The 13,683-nt window shown below is 32.8% G+C and overlaps 1 protein-coding gene across 3 annotated transcripts in view; it reads right to left on the bottom strand.

Moving 5' to 3' along the window:
- LOC129965823 (TOX high mobility group box family member 3-like) overlaps positions 1 to 13,683 on the bottom strand; it is a 269,775-nt gene that overhangs the window by 2,154 nt on the left and 253,938 nt on the right. For all 3 annotated transcript variants that reach the window (XM_056080034.1, XM_056080033.1, XM_056080035.1), the window contains 5 exons: positions 11,910 to 12,045; positions 5,896 to 5,976; positions 3,030 to 3,230; positions 987 to 1,232; positions 127 to 290 (listed from right to left, as the gene is read on the bottom strand). In XM_056080034.1, coding sequence (XP_055936009.1) covers positions 127 to 290; positions 987 to 1,232; positions 3,030 to 3,230; positions 5,896 to 5,976; positions 11,910 to 12,045 — 828 coding nt within the window. The remainder of the gene's footprint in view (positions 1 to 126; positions 291 to 986; positions 1,233 to 3,029; positions 3,231 to 5,895; positions 5,977 to 11,909; positions 12,046 to 13,683) is intronic.

The raw sequence follows: 13,683 nt of genomic DNA, 5'->3' as shown, positions 1-13,683 counted from the left end.
ATATTAAATAAATATAAATAAATATTACTAAAAATACATTAAAAATGGGTCTTCAAACGCACAATTTTTTTAAAATTAACTGTTGAAATCATTACGTTATGAAGCTAGAGATGGACTGAAGCTCACCTGCAATGCGAGACCACGCAGTCATTGTTGCAATAGTCTCTCTCCCAGTCTTGTTGTGCTTCTCCACCCCGGGAACAGCTGTTCTGTAGGGGTGATGTGCACATCATGCCCTGCTGTTGTTGTTGCTGCTGCTGCTGGGCCTGCTGGTGAGTGAGCTGAGGAGACTGCAAAACAAATAAAAGGCACTAAATACATGCGCATACATCCAAAAAATGAATTAGGAGCTACCCAAAAAGTAACAAAGTGCTATAAAATATTGCATAATACTGATCGATATTACACAATAAGAGCACCAAATCCATGGGCCAAATAAACAAGATATAAATTTATAAAATTCAGAAAGAAAATAAATTTACTTTCAGTTAATATTATTTGATACACCTATCGTTGTCTGGGATTGAAAATCTCTCTATGTATAATATTTTTAATGTATACTTTAAAGATATAAATAAAAAAAAACATATAATAAGTTGGCGAGGAAAGGTTTAATCATTCGAGAACAACATCGAAATTTAACCTAAATAATCAACTACAGCCTTTTTGTTTATGTATGCATAAATATAATGTGTAGAAAGAACTCGACGAATGAAATTCGCTATGTCGTCTTCACTCCAATATTTTTAACCTGTTTGGAATTTTGGACAAAAACGTTCAAAGAGAAGTGGTTTAAAATGCATACTACAAAGAAATACTACAAAGAAACTCAAAACGCTGGCTCATTATAAGTCATAATAACCTGAAATAATTTTATGTTCCACATCAAAATCAATGTATTTGTTCGAATTATGAAATTATCGGAATCCTATATTATACATAAAACCAAGAACATGGTATGGAACTTATAAACTAACACTACTCACCATGTTCGGGGTGTACGAGATGTTATTGTTGTTGTTGTTGAGAGAGGCCATTTGCATGTTGTGGTGTTGCTGCATCATGTGGGAGGAGGGTGGAGGAGGCGACCCCATGTGCATCATTTGCTGCTGCTGCTGTTGGGCCCCAGGGGACAGCATCTGGTGGAGGATCTGGTGGGAGGGAGGCGTCGAGGAGTGAGGTGACATGTGCTGGGGCATCATGTGAGGGTGGTGTACTCCGTTCATGGGGTTCTGGAAAAGAAAGAAGTTAGTAAGGAAGTTGTTCGTGAAAAATTGGAGTGTGTTTTGCATGTATCTAGTAACACGTAATACCGTACAAATAATGCATGGCACTTCATTTCACCTTATGAGATGATTCTCATGCTTTTTAACAACGTTTGCTGCCATGATTTGCCAGTGATTCGGATCACTATCCAATAAAATGCTTACTTTATCGCTTAATTATAGTAGAAAAGAGATTAATTATATTATAGCTGTGAATCATAGGTGATTCATACGGTAAACAACATGTTAAAACAAGGGAATACAAATTAAACATAGGTATTAGTTTTACTTGCATCAAATTCTACACTGAATGAGAACCTTTAATGTCACACAAATATGGATGACCAGGTACTCAAAGTGTTAAAAGGTAAAAATAAAGAGTATTCGATATCAAAAATATCAGATATCCTTTCAATAAATTTAAAGGAATCATTCATTATAATAAAATTCGAAAAGTTGCAGGTTCATATATTTGTGCTTCACATATTGATGGTAAACAAAAATGACGTTAAAATTATAGAAACGAGAATTAATAGAAAGAAAGTAATAATAAATAATAATGCCACCATGTACTTCAGAAAATACATCGGCCACAAGAAATCCTGTAATATAGCAAGCCAATTTCAATATGATGAACACATAACTTGTTTAGAAAGCATTTTAACGCCCCCCCCCTCAAAAAAAATAGAAAATTGCATTTAATGTTGAACATTTACAAAGAAGGATATTACAAGATTGGGAATAAATTTCCGAGTTTCATAGTCTCTATAGCTTCGTTTGAAGAAATTTTTAAGTAACACTTTCCAAAGAAAATGTCTGCCTGCAAGCACGTTGCAATCTTATCATTTCTTCTAACAATGTACAAATGTAGCATACAGACATACATTTTTTTTTCTGAAATTACAACAAACTCAAATTCCTCTCGCTGCTGCACTTATAAATAATTTAAACTGGCATGCATGCAATACTCTGACTTAACAAAGGTCATGCGAGGAACTTGATGGGGGCCGCCGAATATCCCTCCTAGCACGAAGGAACAAACAACACTTGATGATATTGAACGCTTGCAAACAACAAAGGGCCCTCTAGAGATAACGCATACTGGTCATTAGGAGAGAACTAAAGACAAGAGCTTTGACAAAATGTCCTTAATAGAAGATTTAAGGATTGGAATTTTTAAGAGTTCTTTGACGTCAAGAGACATCCAATTTCTTGGCGGTCTGAGTCTCTGTCCTCGCTTTGATCACGTGATTTATAGCCTTCTACAGTGCCACACTGACCAGTCAAATAAACGGCTTTGGTGTACAGAAAATACACCATGTCCAGTATATATTTGATTAAGATAAAAATCATCCTCAATTCGGTTAACAGAAAAGTACCCCATCATCCCATCTTAACACGAAATGCAGTGCTTCCGAATGATCGGGTCTCAATAATATTAACAAGGGTGCTGTATTCAGTTACAAAATGGCGATCACAGACTACGCACCCCACCCATAGGAGATACCTTCTAGCTAACACAGCCATATCAATATCGCTATAGCCTCCAGAGAAGTGAGAACCCACGACTTCTCATCCTCATATTTGAGGTGATCCCTTCTCCAGGAGAGACAATGGCCACGTCTGAATATGACCAATCTTTGATTGTTGATGAAATTGATAAGACATAAAATCTAAGATGCCTAGAGACAGGATTCGCAGATTTCTGAGCTGTATTTAGATAAATAAGAATTTTGCTACACCGAATTTCAATAGAATGCTTACCTGTCCCATGAGAAGGGATTGCTGATTGGACATCGTTTGCATGCCTGAAGGCTGTGTTCCTTCCATAAGCGATGTCAGTAGCGGCGACTTCTTTTGCAAGGGCGACAGAGACTGTGCCGACATTGATGTAGACATAGATGTTGGAGTAGACCCGTTAGGACCATTGCTGCCGTAGATATTGTCCGACTGATCATTTGCAGCCTGAAACAAGAAATTCCAGTTATTTAATTGGTAAGGAAAAGATTTGGTAAAAGTACTTAAAAATGGTATTTAATTATACATTTGAAAAGTCTTTATATAAGCACTTACTTATACATATTAGCTATATTCCTTCAGTGTTTTATGTTACCATATATAATCTAATAAGAAATTCGGTCTATGATAATTAGGAAAGCTGGAATCAATTGAATCGCTATCGATAAAATAATAATGAGAGTATTTTTAAAAGAATAAGAATTCTAAAAAACTTTAATAAAATAAAAAAAAATAATAAACTCTCAATTTTATTTAATATTAACAATGTTGCCTATGTAATTGGTCAAAATCTAGACTTCTTATGTTACCGAAATGAGTGCAATTGAATGCACATATATAAATCTCGGGATTATGGAACTTTTGCAACACCCGATTTTGCTAGAATTCTCAAAATTAATAATCAAAAATGTATATGAAAACAATAGAGCAACAGGTCACCCATTAAACTTAAATTTGGCTGAAATACATTAACCGGAATCTTTTCATACTATAAAGCAAGATAGCCTTGGCGATTTGGCATTTCTTCGCAATCGATTACTGGATTTTGGAATTGATTTAAATAAATACAGGGTGTTCATTAATTATTGTCGGGGTTTCCGTACCTCATAACTTTCGAATAAAAAATATTACGCAAAAACCGATTACGTATTCGTAAATTACAACTCAAAGAATTTTATTAATGATATTAAAGTGTAAAGCTTGCACAATTTGCACTTTGTAGGCATTCAGCTGAAGGCGATTATGTATTCGTTAATTCGCTGAACAAATTTTGACTTTTGATAATCGTGCGGGTTCTCCGAGCCCCATATTCTACAGTTATGTTTATTCCCTTTTTCTGACACATGAAAAGTGGATTCGTCAGTAAAGAACCATTTCCGAAGGTAATTTTCATCATCCTCCATTCGAGTCAAAATTTGTTCAGCGAATTTACGAATACATAATCGCCTTCAACTGAATGGCTACAAAGTGCAAATTGTGCAAGCTTTACACTTTAATATCATTAATAAAATTCTTTGAGTTGTAATTTACGAATACGTAATCGGTTTTTGCGTAATATTTTTTATTCGAAAGTTATGAGGTATGGAAACCCCGACAATAATTAATGAACACCCTGTATAATAATACTCAATTTTTTTACACTGTGGCGATGATTTTATAAAGATATTTTATTAAAAATGTCGTCTTAAATACATTTTTTGGCATCCATTAATGCCTCATTTTCAAAAATTATATTTTCGTGTGTATTTTGTTCGTATGGAAAATGTATGTTTTGGGCTTCTAAATAAATTTCCAACAAACCATGGGAAAGGGGGCTAAATTATATTAGACTGAAAAGAGAATTCAAATTTGAAATACTTAAGATGCATTTCTTTCAAAACCGCTATAAAATTGAATTTTGAACTCATCAACCAAATGGGGAGTATCAATCATTATCAGTATCATTCATCCAAATGGGGAGGAAGATAAAAATGAAAAAATAAAACTTACCAACGACTTGAAACATGTACTCAAAACTCGCTCACCAAAACTCACATTCTCTTTCATACACATACAAACGTTAATACTTCGCAAATACACTAACGAATACATTCAATCAAGCTAAAGAAGTATAAGAAACAAAAAAATTACGAATAAATCAATTTTCATAACTATACTGGAATTCCGGACTGTATTGAAATGAAATAGGATGAAATAAAACGGGATAACTTTCAGCATTTATAATAATCAAATGAATAGAAAATAAAATTTCTTCTTAACAAAAATTGATTTTATTTAAACAAAATTACAGAATTTGGAAGAATACACCAAACATTCAATTTTAGAATGTATGAACTAATATAAATTTCCAGTAAAACGATTTATTAAATACGCGGTGTGTTCAAATAGTATATTCCTAAAAAATATTCGTACTGAGATATAACAAGCTTACACTAATTTTTTTTAAGCTTTTTAATTTCTAATTTTTTACCAATCTTTTTGGGTGCAGCTCACTTTCTCCAAGGGTTCTATCACTGCCAAAAGTAGGCCGCGGTGGCCTGGTGGTAAGGTCTTGGCTTCGGAACCGGAGGGTTTCAGGTTCGAGACCCGATTCCACCGAAGAACCGCCGTGTTAGGGGGTCTGTTGCACGTTAAATCCGTCCTGACCAAACGTCCTCCCGCTGGTGTGGTATGGAGAGGGGGGTGCCAGTTCAGGTGTCGTCCTCGTCATCTGACCGCGGTTCAAAATGACGAGGTCCGTTCCAAAATAGTCCAAGTGTTGCTTCAAACGGGACGTTGATATAACTAAACTGCCAAAAGTCTCACATTCTTCTAACGACGTATGCTAAATGCATATCATTATTTAATGTTTTGAATAATTATGAAGGCATTACGCACTAAATTTTGGTTCTTTTCAGTTTTTAGCACTTAGATCACGAGCTAGATATAATCATAACAAATGTGTAACGCCCATAAAGAAAAAAGATTAGAAATGATTTTAAAGAAAATATTTTGGAGTTCAACTGTTCCGATTATTTCTTAATTTACTCACTTGTATCATTTGATTTTTTTTTTTTTTTAGTAAATTAAATCTTCAACGAGTAAAAATTGTTTTTAGGTCATCAATGCTTACCTTGGATACCAGACTTGCTCTATAAGCGGCCAAAGCCTTCAAATATTCCTTCTTCGCTGCTTCAGTTTTCTTTTTGTAAACCTGAAAAGAAAAAAAATAGGAAATGAAATATCATAGCAAATTAGAAGACAACACAAAATTTATAAACTGTACTTTCGCAGGAAAGAAGCCAAAACGGAAATGATAAACTGTACTTTTGCAAAAAAAAGAAAGCAAAATGGAAATTATAAACGGCACTTTTGCAGAAAAGAATACAACTCAGAATTTATAAACAATACTGTTTTTTAAAAAATTGAACTGTGTTTATAAACAGTGATAACTGAAGATGATAGTGATGTGAAAGCTACGAAATAATATTACACCCAGTGAAATATTCCTGATTATAATCTAAAGATATTTAAAAGTGATGAATATATTTGAAAAAGAGAAATTTAACGAAATTTTAAATAAAAATTTCAGATGAAAACGAAGTTGGGAGAAAATAGCACACGAGCATCCGCAATGCATTCTCTCAATGCTCGCTAAGTCCATCGTAACCTCTAATACATTGCAGAACCATCTCAATGCATCGAATCCATGTATTTATTACTTGCAAATAATATTTATCAGCAGCAAAAACATTAAAAAAAAAACAGTTGATAAATATGATTGTTCCGTTCGAAGAAAATAATTTAAAAGATGCTTTCTCTTTCTTTCACTTACTTTAACCAGAACTATTGGGCAAGTAATTTGCTACAAAATATCGAATAAAGTATTTAAGGACAAGAGATTAGTAACAAAAATCGTATATGTGCATCGGGCACCATTGCTACTGATTTATTTCTGTCCCGATTTTCTTCAGATATCGGTTGATAATACTAATCAAAACGGCCGTTAACAACTTCTCCGACACCACAGTATCGCGGGAGTTATGTATGTATTATCCAATTACTATCAATGAGTTTAACGATGCAAATTGGTAATTCGATGCTCTTCTAGCATTTTGTCGCTAACTGTTTGACCGACAAGATTGGACATTAACTGACCCTTGCAGAAAATCGAAATCAATCATCTTCCAATATCAATTTCACCCCTTTCTTTAAAAAAAATGACTAAGCGACATAAACTTGAAAATAGATTTAAGTTGAACTTGGAAGTTTATTTATTGGGCAACGTTAACTCTGAGTAAAATCCAAGCATTCAACATCTGGTCAAATATCCAGTTAAGTTATCCCCAAGGATCGGCAGTCAAAAACGTCCAGTGTCCGACCACCTGAATACCTCAATCACTTTCGAATTGAGGGATGAATTCGTTTTAAAGTACCTCCCCGAACTATTCAAAGACTTCTAAAATCCATGCCGGCGGAAATGAGTCATTTTTCATCTTCAGTGGCCGTGCCTCTTCCAGATAAGAGGGTTTTACCCAAGAAACAATAAATATATTCGCCTTTCCAGATTAAAGCGCGGAATGATCTATAGGTAGAAGGGGGGAGGGCAGGAAAACTCGTAAAGCTTTCAAAACGCAGAGAGATGATTTGGAGTTTGAAGTTTATCATCAATTCGCGGCTAGGTAATCAATTTAAATTAATGTCCAATAATTTATTTTGAAGGTATTTTAATTATATTGACACACATGCGAAGTTGGAGGATCTTTCCCCCTTAATAAAGAGAATGGGGAGGAAGATGGAACAAGGTTGCACGAAAGAGCCTTGGCGGAGGAGGAATTTGGCGACTTCGGCCCTACCGCCAGAAAGCGCTTAGCCCTCTCGATTTCCCATCAAAACGATGCTTTAAGTCTTTTCAAGTGAATTTTTGTCAGTTGGGTGTTCATCAGTCAGAGACGGTTTTCCAGCTAGGCAGCTGCCTAGGATCGCTAAGCTGAAAGGGTGGGGTGGGGGGCGTAAGAAGGTCGATAAAAAAACTTCCTTTTTCTAATTATCGAGTTAATGAAATTGTAAAAAATACAAATGCTGAGAATAATACAATATTAGGATACTATTAACAATTTACCAAGTATAATTAATTCTACAGGTTTATGTATGATTCACTATGTTCATTTAATTATTAGAATATTTTAAAAACAGAATATCTGAATCAATGATATTTGATACAAACGGCGATGCTGGGCCGGTCGTTGTCACAATAAAATGAATAAAAACAATTACATATTCAGCAAATTAATAAAATAAAAATAATAGTAGCCCAAAATAAATCCTTAGCATGTTTAAAATGTGTTGAAATATGAAACCAAATTTACTATCTGATTATTTATTCAATGTGATATAAAGTGAGGCCTTGTATTGTGATTTGCTTAGGTCAGCCAAATACTTGAATTCGCCAATATAAAGTGTCCAGAAATCTCAATAGGATGAGACACTCTTAGTTTTTTTTTTTTTTTTCTTAGATCGAAAAGCATCCTTGTTTTGAGTTAAATGTCTTTTATAGACCCACTTTTTCGTTGTAATCGGTCCTCATTAAAATAAAAACTAACTAGATTCATTCTTTATAGAGGCTACTTCGGATAAATATTCTTTACCAATTGTTGCTCTTCATAGAAAATAATCATTCCATCTAGATAGTTTCATACTGTATGATTCATACGAAATTGAAAATAGTAAAGGTAATAATAAAAATACATTATTTGTTATAAAGTATTCATCCAGGAATGAATGATCATGTTTTAGATTAAATTTTATAAAATCTAACCATTTAATATAGAATGAATTCAATAAAACCCGACTGACGAAGTTTAGTGGAAAAAGGTTTTAAATGACTCGCTCAATTATTTGTGTTCTTTAATAAATGAAAAAAAAAATGCAATTTCAAATTAACTGCGAAACAATTTTTGTACAAAATATACTCCAAATTAATACTGAAAGTAAAAATGGACACTGTATTATTCTGAAAAGTTTTTAAAAATACACTAAGCTTGCAAAAAAGTTAGACGCATTTATTAACTGTTATATAGAAATGCAGGTTATGGCAGATTTCTATAGTCCATTCTTTATTTAACATTCGATAAAATAAAATCGTCAAAACCTTTTTTCAGCATAATATATCTATTTCACATCACTACTTTTGAAATAAGGAATTTTTATTTTGAGAACTGGGACAAGATGTTAAATCCTTCACCACAGCGGGACAAACATAACCAAACCGGGTCTTATGACAATTCAAGGACTGATAAGTTTATATTCATCTCCTACTGAATGCTCGTGGTTTTTTCAGATTGTAAGATTATGATTTAAAATGTATACACTGGCATAATAGCAAGAACAAGTGATATTCGAGGCATAATAAATTTTCATTCTTGGTAATAATGACTATCTTAATTTCACCTTTTTGCTTGGAGGGCCACAGTGGCCTAGTTATAAGATCATGATCTCAGAGCTAGATGGCTCCAGGTTCAAAACCTCGATTCCATAAAAAGATCCACCGCCTACGCTGGCCTGGTGCACTTGATAAATCTGACGCCGAGGGTCAAACGTCTTCCTGTTGGTGTGGTGTGAGAATATGGAGAATGAGGTACGAACTAAGGTGTCATTCTAGTGATCTGATGACTCCGCCCAGACTCAAAATGGCTCTAGAGTTGCTTGCAAACGGGACATTAATATTCCCTTGGTGTCTCCCAAAATTGAGACTTTGGTTATAAATAGTACTCTTTCCCCCTTTTGATACGCCATTGTAACCTTAAGTTAAATTTAAGGGGGGGGGGGTAAACATTTATTTGTAGTAACAAATTGGGATTCAGACTAGCTTTTCTATTGTTTCCCACACTTATTCTTTCTTTCTTTTAAAAAACAACAAAATTAAAAAATTAAAAAGATTACTTGTAATATCGTTTTTCTTGTGAAGTACATTTCAAATAATTATTCTAAAACTAGACTGAATGACGAGATGAATTGGCGAAACGTACGATAAGTCGCCAAGTCTGGCATCCCCTCTCCATCAATATTACCGTAAAAGATAGCCCATGCGTAACAACTAGTTACAAATCATGTTTGTTTACATTCACGTGCGATTGTTTGCTGAACAAACTTCGGCCCAGATATAAACCGGAACAATAAACCTAATTAATGTAGTAACTGGGACGTACTTTGCAAATTAAACAAATTTCAGATTTACCATCGGAATGATTTGTTGTTCGCTAGCTCTCCTGCACAATCAGAAAATTAAAGTTAGTATTGTTCTAATTATCCCCCCCCCGAAAGTGGATTATTGTTATTATAATCATCTCCCAAAGGAGGATTGTTCGATAATTATTTACTCAGTAATTAGTCGGATTGAATATATGTTATGCGCTTCCACGTCTTTTTGGTCCCTGAAGAGAATTGATTCTTCAAATAGAAAACGAATACGAACAGTTCAGCTGCAAGAACATGTTTAATTGTTCGCCTGTCTGTTTTAGAATTATTCGCATTTTAAACCGAACGGTGGTTCTTTTGTGCAATCGGTTTGGATGCTTCTTTTTTAAGAACGATTATTGGCATCCTTTTGTCCGGGTCTGCGAACCTCTTGTGTTTTCTGTTATATAAAGATTATTTGCAAATGATTTCGCGAAATTAATTTTGCAAAATATAAAAGTTTCGGAGAGGAAGAGAATGAACACGTTCGAGTGAAAAATGAATAATAATTACAATGGCGCGAATTTAGCGGTTCACAAAACGAGGCTTAAGTTCACTTTTTGTTTTCCAAACATTCGAAAGGTTGATTTCCTTTAAATGAAATACTTCGAAGAGGTTTCTTAATTAAAATAACAATTTATCTAAATGAAAATAATGATGACTTTTTAAAATGTCTTTGAATAAATTCCTAAATGTTTCACACAACTATTGACCGTTTAAGATTTAGTTTCAATTTTTCTTAAATAAAGAAAAGTATTTAATAAATAATTCAATATAATTCAAAAGTGATAAAATTCAAAAATAAATTATTAGACTATTTTCGCAACATGAATCATTGAACTAATATAAATTCTCATAGTATAATTTCCATTTTCAGTATAGTTAGTTTTAAGAATATTAATATCTAGGAGCATTATTATCATTATTTAATTCCACAAGCGATTGTTTACTGTATAAAACCGAGTACAGTACACGCCCGAGTATCCGGTTTAAAGTGGCAGAAGGACAGGATGGATAACACATAAAACCGGACAAGCCGGAGTTCTATGTACTCATTTCTTTGCCCACCACTACCAGAAGACAAAATTTTTATAACAAAACTCGCTGTTATAATACCTATTTACACACTTATTGAGTACTAAGCCCTCCATTCATCTCAGGCTATGGAGAATGTGAACGCGGTCGCTGCCCCGTAAAATATAGAAGCAGTTGCCGGTAACCTGTCGAGTTAAAATACAAAGCTCTGTACTGGTAGTTTATATATATTATTTGCACTACAAGCTTCAAGAATATACTAACGAAAATGTAAGTGAAAGGATATAAACGGTTCACATTTTAACACGAATTCTGTACGCTTTACTGTAGTATACTTTAAAAAAAAACTAAGCATACCCCAAGAACAATTTACGATTCCTGAATGTGCTGTGGAATTATAATCAGAAACATCGCCAACAATGGAGGTACATTACACAATGACGAAACAATGAACAACGAGCAGAACGCTGCTCTTTTCCTGTCACAACTTGTTGTTTGCACGCGATACGTAGGAGGATCGTAGCAGATGCCCGCTTCCAATGCCTTGACAATGTTGTCAATGCAATAGGTTGTTTTCCTTAATTACGATAAAGAAAACTAGGCCAGATAGTACGAAAGCCGGATAATCATGAACCGGATACTCGAGAATGTACTGTACTCTAGTACTGGGCTCCTTTTTTTTTTTCCTTTTTTTTTTCTTTTTTTGTCGGTAAATTCTAATCAATGTCTCTAACAGCTTTTTGTTGTTAGGGTTAACAATCAAACGCAATGTTTTGGAATCGCCTGATTTTTCAACAGTCACTTTCACCATTCCAAAAGAGTGAAAACTAAAAGAACATTTCTCTCCATTCATAAATGTCAAAATGAAATACTTACGTTTTTGTGATCGATATCCAGTCCGTCCCACATGGAGGCGACAATTTTGGATACTTCTCCAAAACTAGCATTTGGATTTTGACCTTTGATAGCGGCTTGAGTGTCTCGGAAAAATAAAGCATAAGCAGATACTGGTCTGAAAAGATAAAATGAAATGTTTCAATCAAAAGAAAATCTCAATTAAACATCTTTAAAAATCAGAATAATTTTTGACAACTGTTCTCATAAAAAATATACAAGTCTGTGCAATGGTAAAAATAAATATCTTCTTAAAAATAACAATGTTCTCATAAAAAATATACGTTTGTACAATAGTAAAAATAAATGTCTTCATAAAAAGCATTCTCAAATAAACATCGTTAAAAATCAGAGTAATTTTTGACAACTGTTCTCATAAAAAATATGTAATATGATATAATTTTAAATCCAACAAGTATATTTGTATTATGTTCAACATAAAATTTCGCTTCTGTACTTGCATGCAAAGGAATGGTCATGATATGAAAATTAATTTCACTATGTTTTTCAAAAATACTTCATAACAACAAAGACAGGTTTTAATGAAATGTGTTGTAAGCTTTAACTTGGAAGAATTTTTTTAGTAATGTTAATCTTACTTTTCGTCAAACGAAAATTAAATGCTATTCATCTTTTTTAAGACCAAAATGAAACATAAGTTGTTTGAGAATATAATGAAATGATAAACGAAACTTCACTTTTCCCCAAAAGTTCATTTTTGTTTTTAAAATAGTATTTATAAAATGTGTCCAGAAAAACGATCTGTCACTATAGCTTGAGGAGATTAAAAACGTAGGCATATCTTCTGGACAACATTCTTTTATCTCGGATATAAAGCATGCTAAAAATACTCAGATTCTTTTGTAATATACAAGATTTATTTAACAAAAAAAAATACTAAAAATAAACATAAAAAAAAGAATATTATTTAGCTTATCTTTTGAATACCATTAATAATAGTCAATATACATAAAAAAAGGATGTCTTTTTTTAATAGTTGCTAAGATATACTGTGTTAATTTTTTTATAACATAATGTCGCTATAAAATTTTTAAAAAGTGTGAAATATAATATTATATTTTCTTCATTCGTTTAAGGTTACAAGAAAGTAGTGAGATATAAAAATGGACAATATTTTTATAAAACACGTTTTTATTTGTGTTTTTAAAAAGCTGAAAATGTTTTTTGATAAAAAGATTTAAAAGCTGGCTGACGAAAATGGAATGGATGGAATTTTGGCAAATGGAAATTTTAATCCCAATTAGGATTCAATTTTTAACGAATATTTAAGATTTTTCTCTCTTACGCTATTTTATTATGACTTAACATCTAAAAAAAAAACTTCAGCGAATAGTGCTTTCATTATTTTGAAGACCACATTTTTTCAAAAATTATTTCTACTTTTTTTGAATTCTAATAAAAGCATGTCACTTTTATGCTGCTTAAAAATGTTCTTTTATCTTCGTTATTTTTAATCTTCTCTAATGCCAAAAATCTTTTTTTCTTCTTTTTTTTAATCTTTTGTTTTAAAACTCTTATCTTCATTATTTTCTACTTTTTAATTTTTATATAATAATAAATAATAAAATATCTAAGTCTCCCTGCCTCAAAAACACGTCCGTTTTCGCTAATTTTTATTTTATATGAAAGCAGTGATCTTTAGATATAAATGATCGCTTGTTTTAATTCACCTTCCATTTTTGAGGGAAATTCCAAAACATTATTTCATTATACATTATCTAAGAGAAAATCTCGA

This window comes from Argiope bruennichi, chromosome 4, assembly GCF_947563725.1.
Source record: "Argiope bruennichi chromosome 4, qqArgBrue1.1, whole genome shotgun sequence".
In the NCBI taxonomy this organism is placed as follows: domain Eukaryota; kingdom Metazoa; phylum Arthropoda; class Arachnida; order Araneae; family Araneidae; genus Argiope; species Argiope bruennichi.
Note: the sequence above shows the minus strand (reverse complement) of the source record. Positions and strands in the feature narration are given on the sequence as shown.